The 16824-nt window shown below is 65.9% G+C and overlaps 1 protein-coding gene across 1 annotated transcript; it reads right to left on the bottom strand.

The window, feature by feature from the left end:
- On the bottom strand, positions 3007–13022 carry LOC102176955 (chitinase domain-containing protein 1; the record flags this gene model as incomplete). The annotated part of the gene is given in 8 exon segments (XM_018043367.1): positions 3007–3099; positions 6011–6072; positions 6336–6442; positions 7182–7226; positions 7789–7921; positions 8175–8324; positions 8833–8986; positions 12924–13022. Coding segments are annotated over 7 exon segments (701 nt in total), but the record flags the coding sequence as incomplete, so codon positions are not given.

Here is a 16824-nt window from a genome sequence, read left to right on the forward strand (position 1 = left end):
CCAGCCTTGCGGGAGAGAAAGGGCACCAAGGTCACAGCTGAGACGTGTAAGGGCAGGAAGAAGTCACACACACACACACACTCACGCAGCGTGGGGCACAGCCAGCCGCACGCGCCGGTTCCCACCATGCGGCCCTCACACATCGAGCCACGAAGCCCGCGGTCTCCCAGAGACAGCAGGCTCCTGGGGCCAGGGGCCATGAGAGCCCCTGACGAGCGCTGACTGTGGCTAGGAGCATGGCACGCAGCTGGGAGCCAGACTCTTCCACCAGGTGGCGGTGGCCACAGGCCCGGGGCCGCACTCCAGACCATCCCGAAGAGCTGGGAGGCGCTGGGCAGCGTGAACCCCACACCGGTCCCGTGTTCCAGGCCAGGCTCCACGCCCCATCCCAGCCCCTACGGCCCCACGACACCGTGAAGCCGCAACCCCCAGGGCGAAATGCTACCTACTGGGCTGGAAACCCAAGCCCCGCCCCGGACCAGTCCTCTGCAGGCCGAGCGTCCTCAGGACCAGCGCAGACCGTGCGCATCCCTGGCGCTGCCGCTGACCACAGGCAGGGCATCCCCTGGCCCACGGACACCTCCCTTAGAGCCTTGCCCACGGTGGCCCAGCAGGCAAGAGGGTGGGCCTGCTGTCGGCGCCCACCACTGTCCCTCGTGGGCCCGCCCCAGGGCCTCCTGCCCACAGCCACCCTACGCGATCAGAGCAGAACCGCACCTGCAGGTCCGGGCCATCCCACGTCAGCAAGGGCCCCTCCCCTCCAGCGCGGACCTCCGGCGCCTGCACCCGCTCTATGTCTAGGGGTGACCCCTGCCCACGGCCCCGCTGAGCCTCCGCAGTCTGGCCCCAGGCCACCCCTGGAGCTCAGGAGACGTCAACGGGGGTCAGCCTGAGCAGGGGTATCCCTCCCGGGGGAAGGACCCTCACTCATCCCCTTCCTGTGGTGACCCTAAACCCCAGGGGTTGCTGGAGGACAGCTGGGTGCAGCGCCCATCAAGGGGTACACCTGCCCATGAGGATGCGAGCTCGCTGCGGGGAAGGTCCTGGAAAGGAAGTCAGCCCACCATGCCTGAGGTCAGCTCCTTCCGGGGTTCTGAGAGCTCGATCCTCAGAAGAGACAGCCTGAGGGGCGGAGGCGAGGACTAGCTCAGGGCCCTTCTAGAGCCAGGGTGGCCCAGAGCTCTCATTAAACCTGCTGACTGGTGCTGGACCGTCGGCGGGGGCCAAGCTGAGACCTCAGGAGCAGGGCTCAAAGTCAGGATGGCCACCCATGCCAACAGCCCCCCAAAGGGAAGAGACACAGGCCACAGCAGCAAAAGGCTGCCACGCAGACACCCCCCCACCCCGGGCTGCTGTTCCCACGGGCAGCAGCGCGGCTCTGTGACGTGACTGACGCTGCAGAAAGGCCAGATTCGCTTACAGCCCACTGGTTCCTGTGCGGGGCTGCTGTCCCGAAGCGCCGGCGCAGAAGGACAAAGCCAGCAAGGCAGACCTCGGCCACTGAGGCCTCTGCAGGAAGGGAGGCTTGCTCGCCAGTGCGAGGGTGCAGCCGGGCTGTGCCCCTGAGACATGGCCTGGGCCAGCAGAGGCAGCCGTGCCCAGGGGCCCCGCCGACAGCCCGGCCACACGGCCCCCGCCCCCGACTCGCCTCTCGCTGCCACCTGAGAGTGCGTCCTCCCCGGTCACTGCCGAGAGAGGGGACCCAGGCTCGCTCCGTCCACTCCCTGCCTGGGAGCTCAGGTCAGAGGCCTGGGCAGACAGGGCACTGGCTGGAAAGCTGCTCCCCACCCTGTCCCGAGCCCACTGCCCTTGGAGGCCAGGCCTAGGGGTCAGCCCCTCCAGGGGTGTCAGGCCCGCCCACCCTCCCCCACACCCTCCAGCACACGGGGGTCTGCCCTGCACACCTGTCAGCAAAGGGCCCTGCAAGGGGCTGGTCCCGCCCGCGACTCGGGCCCCCCCTGGGCGAGAGGAGCCGGTCTCCACCGATGGCCCCGATCACCCAGGTCGACTGGGTCAACATGTCCCAAGCCAGCCCAACCGACAGAGACCAGAGACCCTGGAGACAGGCGCTGCGCTCGCAGCTGCGCCCACGGGCCACGCAGGTGTCCACTCCCCGGCCCTTCCACACCAGGGCCCCCATCCTGGGGGGACCGCTGGCCCCTCACACACGTGTGTCCCACACATGAGCACGCACTCAGAAGCGTAGGAGGTTGACACCCGGGGCCGAGGCCCCTCCTGCGGGCCGCAGACCACAGCCCAGGTTTCTGAGGATGTGCAGAGATAACGCGGGGTCGGGGTGTCAGGCGCAGGTGGGCAGCCGCAGCCTCTTCTGTCTGAGGGGTGGGGCGAGTGCCCACTGCCCCAGCCCTTCCACATCAGGGCCCCCATCCCGGGAGGACCGCTGGCCCCTCACACATGCGTGTCCCACGCACGAGCACACACTCAGAAGCGTAGGAGGTGGCACCCGGGGCCGAGGGCCCTCCTGCAGGCCGCAGACCACAGCCCAGGTTTCTGGGGATGTGTGGAGACGCCGCGGGGTGGGGGCGTCAGGCGTAGGTGGGCAGCCGCCTGGGGTGGCCGCAGCCTCTTCTGTCTGAGGTCAGACAGTGCGGGTCCAGAGGCCACCCACCCTGTCCCACTCACTGGCCCGAGCTCTGCAGTGAGCCGATGACTGGCCCCTCTGGGCCCTCACCACCCCTCTGCTCAGCCCCCAGCCCTAAGTCACTGCCTGAGCCTCCTCCGTGCCCAGCGCGGGCTGGATGGTGGTCAGGCCACAGTGCTGACAGCCAGCACCTGGCCCAGCTCCCTGTCTCAGGGCTGGGGCAGCGGGAAGCGGCTGGGCTGAATGGCCCGAGGCAGCCCGGGCCCTGAGCTGCGGACCCCTGACCTGCGGGCCCGTGAGGACGTGCTGACAGGGTCCCCCACATGGGCAGTGGCTGGTGTGACCAGGCCGGGGCTGGGTGGGGGCCAGGAAGGGCCTCCTGGACGAGCAGGCACAGCACTTACCCCGGGGCGACGGCAGGCGGGATGACCAGGAAGACCAGCAGCCGGGCCTGGTGCAGCGCCTCGGCCATGTGGGTGAGCAGGTGAAGGAGCCCCCTGCCGAGGAGCAGAGCACAGGTCAGGGGCAGCGGCGCTGAGAGACGCCCGGGCCACCCTCCACCCAGCCTGGCCTCAGCCCCCGTGGTAACTCATACTCCAGGGCCCCGTCAGGGGCAGCGGTGCGGGGAGTGACCGGGCCACCCTCCACCCAGCCTGGCCTCAGCCCTGGCAGTAACTCATACTCCAGGGCCCTGTCAGGGGCAGCGGCGCTGGGAGACGCCCGGGCCACCCTCCACCCAGCCTGGCCTCAGCCCCCGTGGTAACTCATACTCCAGGGCCCCGTCAGGGGCAGCGGTGCGGGGAGTGACCGGGCCACCCTCCACCCAGCCTGGCCTCAGCCCTGGCAGTAACTCATACTCCAGGGCCCTGTCAGGGGCAGCGGCGCTGGGAGACGCCCGGGCCACCCTCCACCCAGCCTGGCCTCAGCCCCCGCGGTAACTCATACTCCAGGGCCCTGTCAGGGGCAGCGGCGCTGGGAGACGCCCGGGCCACCCTCCACCCAGCCTGGCCCTACAGCCGCCGCGGTAACTCATACTCCAGGGCGCCTATCCCCGAAGCACGGGGGCAGAGCACGGAAGGGGGCTGTGCGGCGCCCCGTCACCTCTGGACCCTGCCGGACATGCAGCCGGGCAGGGGTGAGGAAGGAGCCCGTGACCCTGGGCTGCTGTGGCGCCTGGGGATGAGGGTGCGGGGCAGCTCCACTGAGGGGCCTCGTGCCCCCTCGGCAGTCATCCCACCCCAAGCAGTCGCCGACACGGAGCCTCGCCTTCCCCAACCCCAGAAGGGCCAACCAGACGCGCCTAAACCCAAGGAGCAGCATCTCCGAGGGCAGCGTGCCACCTGGCGTGGACAGGAAGGCACAGCCTCACGGCTCCTCTGGTCGCGAGGGCAAGGGGTGTGGCGGCATCTCAGGTCTGGTGGGCGCGCAGACCGCAGAGAGGCCGGCTCAGCCCCCAGGGGTTGCCCTGCCAGGAAGGCAGGTCTTGGGCGAGCTCCGGGCTGGGTCCTCTGGCCTGGCCCCACACCGCCTGGGAGGATGTGGGCCCAGTGACTGACCTGGGTCCTTCCCTACAGCCCCTCAGGAGCCGCCTCAGTCCAGAGAGAGGCAGCGAGTGACCCCGCCCAGCGCGGGCAGCTGGGGGGCTGTGCACCCCCAGCTCTGCTCAGCTCGAGCCAGTCTACGTGGCCCAAGGCTGTGTGGGGCACAGCTGCGGCTCACCCTGCGGAGGTGGGCATGGGGCGGCCTCCATCCCCTCAGGCCCAGCCTCAGCGGGAGGACCCCAGGGCCAAGGAGACAGCGCTTCGGCGATGGCTGGGGGTCAGGGATGCCCCTGCGGAGCACACGGGCTGTGGAACCCAGCTCAGGCCCTCCCCGAGGCCGGGAGCTGGCCCTCAGCCTGTGCCCTCAGCACCCGTAACCATCAGTGCCTGCCCGGCTTTGGGGACCACCGGGGGCTGAGTCTCTCAGAAGGGGAGGTGGTCTTGTGGCCCAGGGGCAGTGCCTGCCCAGCGGGGCTCTGCTGGGACGAGGTACAAAGGGCCTCCCGGGGCCACCCGCCCGTCGGTGTGAACGCAAGAGACAGGCTTCTTGCCACAGCCAGGCAGCCCCTACTCACTCCTACGCAGAAGGCTGTCCCGGGAGGGGCCTGGCGACCTGCCGCCCAGGGCGGGGACAAAGTGCATCGCCTCCACCACATGCCCAGGGAGCCGGGTCCAAAGTCATCTGCAGGGCTGGCCGGCCCCCACCCTGCCCCGCAGCGTGCCTGCTGCGCACACCCTCCTGAGCCGCCTTGACAAGGCTGTCTCCCCCAGCCCCCCTCAGGCGTTAGCTCAGCAGGGGCCGAGGCAGAGCCCAGGGGTGGTGAGATCGCCTCTCAACTGAAAGCCACCAGAGCACAGTGGGGTGTTGGCTCCCGACACAGGGGCCCCCCCGCCCTCAGGTGGACTCGTCCACCGTTCTCTACCCATTCTCCTTCTCAACTCCGGCCTCAGGGTGCCCCCAGGGTGGAAGCACCCACGGGGGGCGGGGGGGGGAGTGTGGTCAATGCACAGAGAAGCAGGAACCATGGTGGGGCCTGCATCCAGGCTGCCCCCACTTCCAGGCAGGCAGCGGGGTCTCCCTGCCCCCAGGCAGAGCCCGGCAAGCTGGGCGCCAGCTGCAGCTTCCTGGGAACTCAGGCAGGAGTCTTGGCCCCCACACAGCCCCTTGAGAATACCTTCTTGCTGCGCTGGGAGGCCCGAGGAGGCCGCCTCCGAGCAGGTGGAGAGCAGCCCGCAGCTGCGAGAGGGATGGGGCTGGGGGGACCCTGCCCGCGGGCCCCTGGGCTAGAGGCGTGGAGCAGCGGGGCTCGGGTGCAGGATGGCCAGGGTTGCGGCGGCTGCAGGCCCCCGTGCCCGGCGCGCTCCTCCTCCTGTGGGGCTGACCCCCTGGGCCTGATGGGACCGGAGCAGCGGCCGCCGGAGGGGACCCGCCCTCCCTGTCACCCTGGCTGAGGGGGATCTGGCCGTGGGCTTCAGGGGAGGGGCTACCTCCTCGGGGCGAGGCATCCCCCCCGCTGGCTGAGGCAGGGCTGAGGCTGGACTGCAAGCTCTTCTCCCAGAGAAGCCTGTGGCCGTTTGCCACAGGGGCCCGGTCCCACTCGGCTGACTCCTCGCCAAGGCCCCTGAAGGCTGTCAGGCCAGCCCCAGTGGTCCCAGCCGGGCACCCGCCCGCAGCCGCTCCCAGACTCCTTGGAGCCGCTCTCTGACCTTCTCGGGGTACCACCCCAGCGCCTGCACAGACTGGGGGAAGACAGCCCTCCCCCCAGACGAGGTCCCTCCACATCTGGCCTCAGCCTCTTCCCGACACCGGCAGCCGGGAAGGACACGCGCATGCCCCACGCCCCGCACACTGCCCAGGCCCACTCACACGTGCTTCTGGACCAGCAGCTGGTTCCAGACCTCCACTACCAGGCCGTCAAAGTGCTGGCTCTGAAAGGACAGAGGCAGGTGGGCGGGGCTCCAGGAGGAGGGGCCACAGAGCCAGCCCCGGCCTCCCCTCCCGACTGTGGGCCCAGGGGCAGAGAATCGCGGCTCTTTCCCGGGTACTCGTGTGACACCCCCGACACCGCCCCTGGGGCCCCGAACGGCTCTCCCTGCCCTGCAGCCCGGCACTGGCCCAGGCAATGTGTCCCCCGGGAGGGCAGCCCCTGCGCCCGAGACGCGTGTGGTCAGGAGGGAGCCCCGGGTGTCACCTTGGCCACCTGGACGACGGTCCTGCTGAGCTCCTCAATCTCGTCCTCATTGTCCAGGACGTTCTCAAAGTCCTCGTACGTCCAGTCCTCGAACCGGAGGCGAGGCACTGGGGGCAGACGCACAGACCGTGACCCTCCTGGGCCAGCCTGGCCCATGGCGGGCCCTTGGCCTCCAGAGCAGAATGACCACTACCAGCGGCCAGGGCAGGCACCCGGTGCCACGTGGCCTGGGGAGGGAGGGGCATGGGCGGTGCTGGGGACGCAGACACTGGCCCTTTCCTCCCTTCACCCACCAAGTCCCCGACTGTCCAGACCCTGGCTCATCCAGCTCCTTGTTGCCTGGCTCTCGCTGGACTGTACCCCCCCCCAGCTCCCCGTGAAACGAACTGCAGGTCCTCTCCCAGCCCCGGCCCCTCCCCAGGCCCCAGTGTACTTGGCAACGTGGCCCTCCCTCACCAGCCATGAGCTCTAGCATGGGCAGGGCAGGGTGAGCGTCACCCCTGGGCACGGCCCCCAGGAGAGCTCCATGAACCCTCAAGGGTGAATGGAGAGATGGGAGGGCAAGACCACAGGGGAAGGGGCTGGCCTTGGTGGGCTGACCAAGGCGGGCAGCCCAAGGTGGGCAGCAGGGCCACTGGGGTCTGGCTGGATCGAGGCCACGAATGCTGGGCTGGGGCGGCCTCGTTTCTGAGCGGTCAAGAGGGACATGCTAAGCATGCTAGGCAGCGTGGCCTGGGCGAGCAGGTAGGTCTAGAGGCCCTGGGCCCCTCCCCCACCAGCTCGCTCCACAAACCCCACCTGTGGGGGCGGGGGCTCAGGGCCCACAGCCCTGACCCCCGGACTCACCTACACGCAGACCCTTGGCTTGTTTCCGGACTGCCCGCACCCACCCTGTGGGACGTGGAGAGGACGGTCAGCGTGGGGTACAGCCCCTTCCCCTGACCTCCCCTGGAAGAAGCACGGAAGGGAGGCGGCGGGGGAACCTGGGGTCGTGTCCCCCCCCACCCCTGCAGAGCAGCCAGGGCTGGGGGCATGTGGCCGCATCAGGGCCACCACCCCGAGGGGCCTGGCCCGTCTCTCAGAGCTGAGGGCAGCAGAGAGCAGGAGCTGGCGCTGGCCCGCTGTCCTCTGACCCACGCCCCCCCACCCCCCGGGGTCGGGGAGCCCCGCCTCTGGCTAACACGTCCTCTCTCTGAAAACGAACGGGGAAACACCCGAGTAAACTCAGGTGCCAAACACGGCTATCAGGGCAGCCAGACCCTCGCCTCCTCCACAGATCCTCCCCCGGGACACCGCGTACAAACCGCCGAGACAAACGGATGCAGCTTAACGCCAGGCAGGCATGGCACTCGCGCTCACACGCAGCTCGCTCATCTTCACACACTCTCTCTCTCTCTCATACTCACTCTCCCAGACCCCCAGGGCGGGCACAGACAGGCGACGGTGTCAGAACCTTGGTCCACGTCGTCCAGGCCCGTGACCTCGAACATCTCGCGGCCATGCCTCCTCAGCTGCAGCCACACGGGGGCGACGTGGGTGAACTTGCCTGCGAAGATCTTGGCGACATCGTACCCGTGCCGGTTCCACTGGCAGCGAGGGGAGAATGAGAACAAGTGGGCCTGCTGGCAGCGGGGCCAGAGGCGGGGGCCACCTCCGGGCGGGGCTCCGCAGGGCCGCCCGCCCCGTGTGCAGCAGGGCCCTGCCACGGTCCTGGGCACTTTGCTGGGAGGCGTCACTCCCACTGCTCCCTTGGGTGAGAGCAGCCTGGGGAGGTGAGAATGCAGACCCGAGCAGCCCCCCGGCCTTCAGGGTCCGCCATCCGCCCCGGGCCCGGCCTACCGGCGTGACGTAGCCCAGGACGTCCCCAGCGAAGTGCTTCCTGTGGGCCTTCGCCGAGCAGTAGCTGCGGTGCTCGAGGACGACGTCCTCAGCCCTGAGGCCTGTCACCACCAGACCCCGCTCCTGGGCGGGCTTGCCTGCAACCTGAGTCTGAGAGAGAAGGCAGGGAGGACGCTGTCAGGGCGCGAACCCAGGCTGAGCCCTGGGGCCGCAGGTCCTCTGGGTCAGCAGGGACCCTGTCCCAGAATCAGCGCTGCTGACCAGGAGCCCGCAGGGCAAGGCTGTCAGGTGGGGTAGACAGTCCCTGAAGGCTCGCCCTGCCTCCCAGGGCCCTCCTGGAAACTGGCACAGCCACAGCCACAGCTGGCAGAGCTTGACTGACTCGCCCTGCGAAGCAGGGGAGAGCACAGGGGTCGAGGGAGGCAGCAGGCGGGGTGAGGGAGACCCTGGGGGCACGGGCAGAGATGCGAGCCCACGGGGGCAGGCCTGCCCTCGGGCCCCAGCACCAGAAGCTGCTCCCTCTGAGGCTGGCTGGAGCCCCGAGGGGTACGGTGCTGGCCGCCCAGACGCGAAGCTCCTGGCTCGCAGTCAGCTCCCAGCCCCCAGTGGGAAAGGAGGCGTGATGGTCAGCCCTCTGGCGAGTCCCCAGACCACCTACCTTCTCCTGCAGCGTCTTCGAGGCGGCCTTTTTGGCGTCTGACTTCGACAGCGTGGCATGCACAGAGCTGCAGGCCAGAGCGAGCCAGAGCGTGCCAAGGAGCGCCCGCATGCTGGGCGGGTCACAGGAGGGCCCAACCTCGGGGTCCAGGGGGCTGCGAAAGATAGAGGCCGTGGAGGCCCTGGCAGGTGGACGCTCCCCCTGCCTCCTGGGGCTCTGGTCCTGACGGAGCCTGGAGCCTCCCAGCACCAAGCTGGGCACCGAGCCAGCCCCGACGGCTGGGCCCCAGTGGCCAGCATTGCTGGGCCCCGGCTCCCCAAGACGCCCCAAAAGGGCCTTCCCTGCTGCAGGCCAGGAGCCGTCCCACTGCCTCGGGGGTGCCCAATCACAGCCAGGGTCGGCTGAGCAAAGCTTGGCCCCCACCCTCCACAAGCACAAAGACATTCTGGCTACCAGCTACCGGCTCGAGTGTAAAACCACGGAGCCGTGGAGAGGACTAGAAGAAAACACGCCTGTGTAGATAAACCTGGGGCAGGAGCTGGAGAGGGGGTGCCTCTCCCCCTAAGTCAGCGTCAGTAAAAGTTACCAGGAAAACGTCTACATTTTACTACAGAAAAATGTGACGCTTTCATTTAGGAAACAAAAAACCGGGATAAAGAAATAAACACGAAACAGTGAAATTCTTGACAATGAACTTCTAGCGCACATCCACAGGTGACTCACAGACTGTACACAAACTCAAGCTGTGAGACGCAGCAGAGACACAGACCTCCCGCAACACACACAGATCCCCCCGCAACACACACAGAGACCCCGCAACACACACACAGACCCCCTGCAACACACAGACCCCGCAACACACACACAGACCCCGCAACACACACAGAGACCCCGCAACACACAGAGACCCTACAACAACGCCCCCCCCCCCGCAACACACAGACGCCCCAGGCCCCAGAAATAGCACCTCGGCTCTTGGCTTCACCAGCAATCAAAGGAACGGAGGCTGAGGTGAGACAGCACCGCCTCCCCCACCGCCTCCCTGCCGAGGACGAGAATGACACCACCTTAGGGACCGGGGCAGCTTCCCCCTCAGAGCTGCTAGTGGGAATTCACGTCCAGGTGACTATCTGGTCACAGACGCGCTCTCCCATCTGCATTTCCTTTTCCTTTCTTAAAATCCCACTTCGGGGAACTTATTGTCTACACGGGAAGTGCTTGAAGATGCTCACTGCCGCTGTTCAAACCCCACGCTCCCAAACGCTGGCATCCTGAGGGCACCGCAGTGCTCACGACCCCCCAGTACAAATGTCACAGCGTGCACTCGCAAAGCACGATCCTGTCTTTAGAGAATCTCTTAGACGACTGCGCCCACAGCGAGGAGGGACGGGGGCGCTAAGTGCGCGTGCAGGCCGAGTGTGCCCACAGCGAGGGGACGGGGGCGCTAAGCGCGCGTGCAGGCTGCCTGGAGGCCAGTCGCTCGGTCTTTCCGTGGCTTCCCCACTGGACTCTCACCCTACCAGCACCACCACCCCGACCCCATCTTCACGACCTTCTCTCTGGGGACAGCTGGGCAACACGCAGGGCCAGGCCACACGCGCTCCTTGTTGAGGTTTTGAGACAGTTGGTGTGAGAGCCTGTCAGTCAGCGGTGTCTCAGGCCCGGAGGCACGTCCCCTCTCAGCCTGACCTAGGTCCAGCTGGTCTAGAGGAGACCCCACAGGCAACCCAGGCCCTTGCTCATCGGGTGGACACCCCTGGGGACACCAAAGCCCCGGCCAGACAGGGTGCCCTATCAAGAGCCAGCAGAGCCAGGCCTGTGTGGGTGCCTGGGGCCTCCACCACCACGACCCCCTGGCCTGGAGCTCACTCCCCTTAGCCCACAGTCCTGCACAGACGGCACGCGCCTGGTCTGGGCTGTCACTCCCTGGGGCCTGCAGGACGGGGCCTGGGTTGGGGAGTCTAGGAGCCTCCCCCATCCCCTCGCCCCCAGGCAGAGAGGCAGCCACAGCTGATCAGGTGCTCTTGGCGGCGGGCGGGGAAGATTATGGAGACTCAGGCCTCATTTGCCACCCTCTGCCCCCTCCCGCGGAGGAGGCAATGGCACCCCACTCCAGCACTCTTGCCTGGGAAATCCCATGGACGGAGGAGCCTGGTAGGCTACAGTCCACGGGGTCGCTAAGAGTTGAACACGAATGAGTGACTTCACTTTCACTTTTCACGTTCATGCATTGGAGAAGGAAATGGCAACCCACTCCAGTGTTCTTGCCTGGAGAATCCCAGGGACAGAGTCGGACACGACTGATGCGACTTAGCAGCAGCAGGAGCCCCTTCCCGGCCATCAGATCCATCCAGGAAGGCAGCCTCTGCCTCCCAGGCCCAACCCAGGCCCTGTGCCACCATGGCCGGGGGCCTGGGCTCCTCCTCGGCCTCAGCCTGGGGGTGGGGGCGTGCAGCCCAGAACCATCTGGTGCTCCCTTGGCAGGGCTCAGACTGTGGCTGCTGAGCTGTAAGCGGCCAACCCTGCAGGGCATCCCATCTTCAGCCCTGGTCCCCTCAGCCTCTCACGACTGTGGATTCCTCCCTGGCCCCAGGGTGGAGGTCAGGGCACCCAAGGATGGAGCAAGAAGAGAAATAGGCAGGACCTGATCCCCTAGGAACCACTCAGCTGTCACCTGGGGGCACATTCCGTGGCCCTTCCCAGCCTCTGCCCATGGCTGGCTGGTCTGCCTTCTGTCCCGCCTGCGTTGAGACCCCTCTGCCCACCATTTGCCCGCCCTATGACCTGTGCTTTCACACCACACGAAAGAAGAAAGAGGCAAGGGTGGAAGTGGGGCTGATCTGGAGGAAGGAAGATGGGCCCTGCTGGCTTCTGCACCTGGTGCAGGGGCAACAGAAGCAAGCCAGGCGCGAGTGGGCCGGCATGGCCACAGACCCCTGCCACCCTGTGCCCGCTGGGCCAGCTCTGGAGTGCGGCTCCACAGCACCGGGGGAAGCACTGAGATGCCAGCTGCTCACACGTGCAGGGCTGCTCTCCAATGGCTGTGGAACTTTCCAGATGGACTGCCTGACGGGGTGGTGGGGACATGTTGGCTGTGATGTGAGAGGTGTTCAAGTCCAGCAAGGTGAGGCATCCCTGGGGGCTCTGTCAGTGTGTCTGAGAGCCAACTCTTCCATCACACTCTGCACAGAGCTCAGCACACACACAAGCTCAGCACACACACAAGGGTCCGAAGTGCGATGCGTCTTGAGTGCAGAGAACAGCTGATCCGTGCTAACTCTGCTCTGGGATGCACTCTGACATGCTCCGCTTCTTTCTTAAGAAACCCGTTTTAATCCAGCCCACTTGTCTCTGCTCAGCAATGTGCCGTTTGAGAGATGCTGACCGCTGAGCACTGACTGATCACTCACACCCAGCGGGACCCAGAGCCGACTGTCCCGTGAACAGAACGGTCTCGTCCCCACAGCTCAGGTAGTGTCAATCAGATTCTCGCCGGTGGGCACAAATTTTGGGGCCAACTCTGCTCCTGCGGGGAGGGCCGAGGGTGCGCTTGGAAACGGATGCAGTGTGAGAGCAGAAGCCCAGCCCTGGCGGAGGGACACTTGCGACTCTGGGCTGCCGTCCACACGGCGGGTCGCAGGTACCGTCGTGTTCCCTCGGCGAAGACAGAGGAAGCCCAAGACAGCCTGCTGGCCGCAGGGGGAGCGGGCGACACTAGCTCGCGGGGGCCCGGGCCCGCCGCCCGCCCGCCCGCCCGTTGCCCCGGTTTCTGGCTTCGGATCTCGGCGGCGCCCTCCAGCGCGAAAAGGCCGCCGCGCCCCAGGTCTGCGGCGGAGGCCGAGAGACAGCCAAGGAGCGCGGCCCCTCGCGCGCCGCCGCCCCGCGCCCGTCACACCCACTCACACCCCCTCACTCCATCACACACGACCGCTCGCACAGCCTCTCGTCCACACGCGCCGTCACGCCCGTTGTCCCTCGCGCCGCGCCTCCGGCTCTCACACGCACCGCCCGCAGGCTCGCTCCGCGGAGGAGAACCGAGGCTACGGGGGCGGGGCGCGGAAGTCAGCCCGGGCCGCCGCCGCGGCGCTCACCTGCATGTCCCGGAGACGCGCCGGCCCTCGGAGTCGGCCGGAAGACCCGCGCGGACGCCACCGGAAGTCCCGCCTCTGAACGCCTGAGCGCCGCCGCTAGCGCGCCACGCCAGCTTCCGGGCCGCCGCCGCGCTAGGCACGCTGGAGGCGGGGCCGCGGCGACGAGGTGGCCTGGAGACAGGCCGGGGCGGGACGGGGGTGGGGCGGGGGTTGGTGGGGGAGAGCCAAGGGGAGGAGCCTGGGCTGGGAGGGGAGGGGCATAGGGGCGGGGCGAGGCTGAGGGGCGGGGGGGCAGAGGGCGGAGCCTGGCGGACTGGGAGGGGCTGACTCTCGGGTTAGGGGAGGCCGAGGGCAGGCCGAGGGGCGGGCCGAGGGCCGGGCCGAGGCGGGGCCGGGCCAGCGAAGCGGGCGGAAAGGGCCCGCGCCGAGGCAGCCTGTTGGAGACGCGAGCGCCGGGAGACTCCGGGGCTGTCGCGCGCGCCGACCGCCACCTTCCGCGGGCCCCAGGTTCTCTTGGGAACCTTACGCTCGCGCTCGAGAGGTGGCTCAGAGATCTGGGTTCCCGCGAGCGCACGTCCGGCAGAGGACCGGGCTCCGGGGGCGCCGTCTCCGCGGCCACCACGTGGGTGACCGCTAGGGAGCGCCGTGGGCTCCAGGGCTTCTGCCCGGCCAGGCCGGCGGCCAGGAGGACCGCGCCGGCCCGACCTCCCACACTTCAGGGTTCTCTCCTGGGTGCGGGAATCGCCTCCTCAGACTTTCCTCCCGCCGCCTGGTGGCCGCCCCGCAGCCGGGCCCTCTTCGGTCAGCCCCGTCCCTCTGGGTGAGCGCTTCTTACTTAGCCTTTGGTTTTGGGCATCCGGAGGCCCGAGGTGCCCACAGCGCTGTCTGGAGTAGGGGCACGTGCTCCAGACCCTCTGGATGGTTCCTGGACATCTTAAATCCCAGGAATCCTGGAGTCAGCGCGCTCTCTGTCCCTGCCTCTGGGCAGGGCGGCACTTCTCAAACGTGGACCCTACAAAGCTGGAACCCTCCGGAGGCTAACAGTGACCGCCCCCACCCCATCCCGAATCTCAGCTCCCAGCAAGGTGTGTGCCCCTCAGGAACAAACTGAATACACAGTCGCGAGCAGTTTTGGCCCTGAAGCACTCGCCACCTGATAAAGCTGGCGGACCCGCCGTCCAGAGTTGCTCCCGGCAGTTTCCTGCAGAAAACCGCAGCCCATCCCTGCAGGGCCAGCCCTGACACCCGCCCCACGGCTGTTGCCCCATTTCTGCTGTTCTCCCTGAACTGAACTTTGTTCTCTTTATTCCTACTCAGATTTCCTTCCTTCTCTTCCTCCTATTCCTGCCAGCTGACCCCCCACAGTCTTCCCAGGGGATGGGGGCTGGCGAGTGTGCCTAAGGCATGTCACGTACCAACCGTCAAGTGTCAGGTTTAAGAGAATCTCAGCCAAATGTTAGCATTTACAGATTAAGTGAAATCTGAACACATGGGTTGTTAATGTTTCTGGAAGATTTGCAACAATTTGGGGTTCACCATTTTAAACATCTAACCAATCGAGGATCTGAGTTCTTGAGTACCTGCTATTTTGTCACCAATTCAGACAAGTTGGAGCGCATAAAGGGAAATAAAAGATAAATTCAGTTTGAAGTGTTGAAAATGCTTAATTGAGTTGTAGATGGCAAAGGCCCCTTAAAAATGACTGTGAAACCTGTTAGGGTTATAAAGGGGATAACAGGGTTTGCAAAATTGAACTTAGCAGGTTAAAAAATGGAGCTTTTAAATTAGAACATTAATAAATTGAATCCCAATTATTTAAATTTAATGTAAGTCTGAGTATAGCCCCCTTGCTCAGCCCCTAAACTATAACCCTTAGCCCCCGTCACTGGCCCCGTTGCCTGAGGAGCAGCCAGCCCTGTCAGGTCCAAGCTCTGAGCGGCGAGCCCAGGTCTGGCCCACCTTGCCCGCCCCCTGTTGCAGAGGGCACCAGAGGACACACCAGGGCAGGTGCAGCCCCATGGAGCAAGGGGGCCTTCAGAGGCCAGCCCTCCTGCCGCCATTGAGCCCTCTCCCCGTGTTCTGGGACACTGCAGAGCCCACCTCAGGGGCACCAGCAAGCTGAGGAGCCCGAGTCAGAGGCGGCCTCTCCAGGGTGACCTTGAGGGCATCCCTGACTCACTATGGGGAGCCCATTGCCTGTAGATACCCCGAGGGCACCCACACGTGGCTGCTGGCGGTGCCTGGTGGCTGTGGAGCTCCAGGAGGCCGGGCTTGTGTCTCCCCTGGGTTGGCCAGCGCTCCCGGGGGCAGGGGCGAGGCGGGGGTCCCTGTCCTCACCCGAAGCCCCAAGGCGCCCTTCACTTGCCGAGTCAGCGCAGGATTAGTCTTTCCTGCCAGGGGCCTCTCGTGACTTGTCCTGTTTTAATGGGGTCACCCCAAGGGCAGGGCATGAGCACAATCACCGATGGTGTCCTGCCACTTCTGGGCCTCAATTTGGTTCTCAGGCCGGAAGGCCAGGAGGAGGCATGCACACCCGGATTTCCTGCCGCCCAGCCCTCCCCTGCTTGTGGATGGAGACATCCTCCCTGGGTGCTGGGATAAGCAAAGTCCAGAGGGAGAAGGGGAAGGGCGCAGGGCGTGTCACATGGGGCGGAAGCTTCCAGATACCGCTCCAAGCCAGCACAGCAGGCCTTCTGTCCCTGCGCCCCGCCCCAGCTCACCTGGCCGGGGCATCACAGACTGACCGGCACGTGGGTGTCCAGTCAGCGGCAGGGCGGGTGCTGCGCCCCAGGGTAGGTTCTGTGACAGGCAGGGGCTGTGCACGGGGTCGTGTGCTTTGTGGTGTCCATCCCGGCTTTTAATGCTCCTCGCCACCCCACGCCCACGTGAAAATACCATAGCAAGGGTGAGACGGTACGTAAGTCCACAAAGCCAAACGGGCAGCGTGTCTTGGGGGCTGTAGTGGGGCACATGGAGTGCTGGACCCTGGCAGGCTGTCCACGTCCCGATCTCCGGCCCCTGTGACGCAGACCTTGTTTGGAAACAGAGTCTTTGCGGATGTGAGTAAGAAGCTCAGGACAAGGTCAACTTGGATCTAGGGGGGGACCTCAATCCAATGACTGGGATCCTTAGGAGAGGGAGGAAGATCAGAGACAGACATGGGGGAGAAGGCCATGGGCTGAGGGAGGCAGAGACGGGGTCCCACATCCCCTAGCCGAGGCTGCAGGCAGTCCCTCGAAGCTCGAAGAGGCAGGAAATGCGGTCCTGCTTATCGCCTCCAGAGAACCCATGCCGCAGGCACCTTGACCACGGACTTCCGGCTGCTGGAACCACGAGAGCGTCCATCTATGCCGTTCCCGAACCGTCAGTTTCTGATGATTTGCTGCAACGTCTGGAGGAAACTGCTATGAGTGAGCCGCTCAGCCGTGTCCAGCTCTTTGTGGCCCCGTGGACTGCAGCCCACCAGGCTCCTCTGTCCATGGGATTCTCCAGGCAAGAATACTGCAGTGAGTTGCCATTCCCTTCTTCAGGGGATCTTTCCAACCCAGGGATCGAACCTAGGTCCCCTGCATTTTAGGTGGATTCTTTACTGTCTGAGCCTATGGTGGTGCTGAAGGCCTGCAGTGATATTTTTAGGTATATTTTCTTTCCCAAAGCTGTTTTTCTCAGGCTAACCTTAAAATTGGCATAGATTCCATCAGCTCACCCTTAGAGGAAAGAGCTGCAGTGGGTGAGTGTAGGCCTGAAACGCCCCAAACGCTCTAAAACAAGAGGCCTGTTCAGTGATAGCTGACTGCCTACCAGGCTGGCTGATCTGTGCTTTAAGGGCAAGGGGTGTATTTTTCAACAGGTACCTTAGGGAGACTGAGTCATGGGCTCCTGCTCTGGAGGTGATCGGGAT

Source organism: Capra hircus, chromosome 29, assembly GCF_001704415.2.
Source record: "Capra hircus breed San Clemente chromosome 29, ASM170441v1, whole genome shotgun sequence".
NCBI lineage: Eukaryota > Metazoa > Chordata > Mammalia > Artiodactyla > Bovidae > Capra > Capra hircus.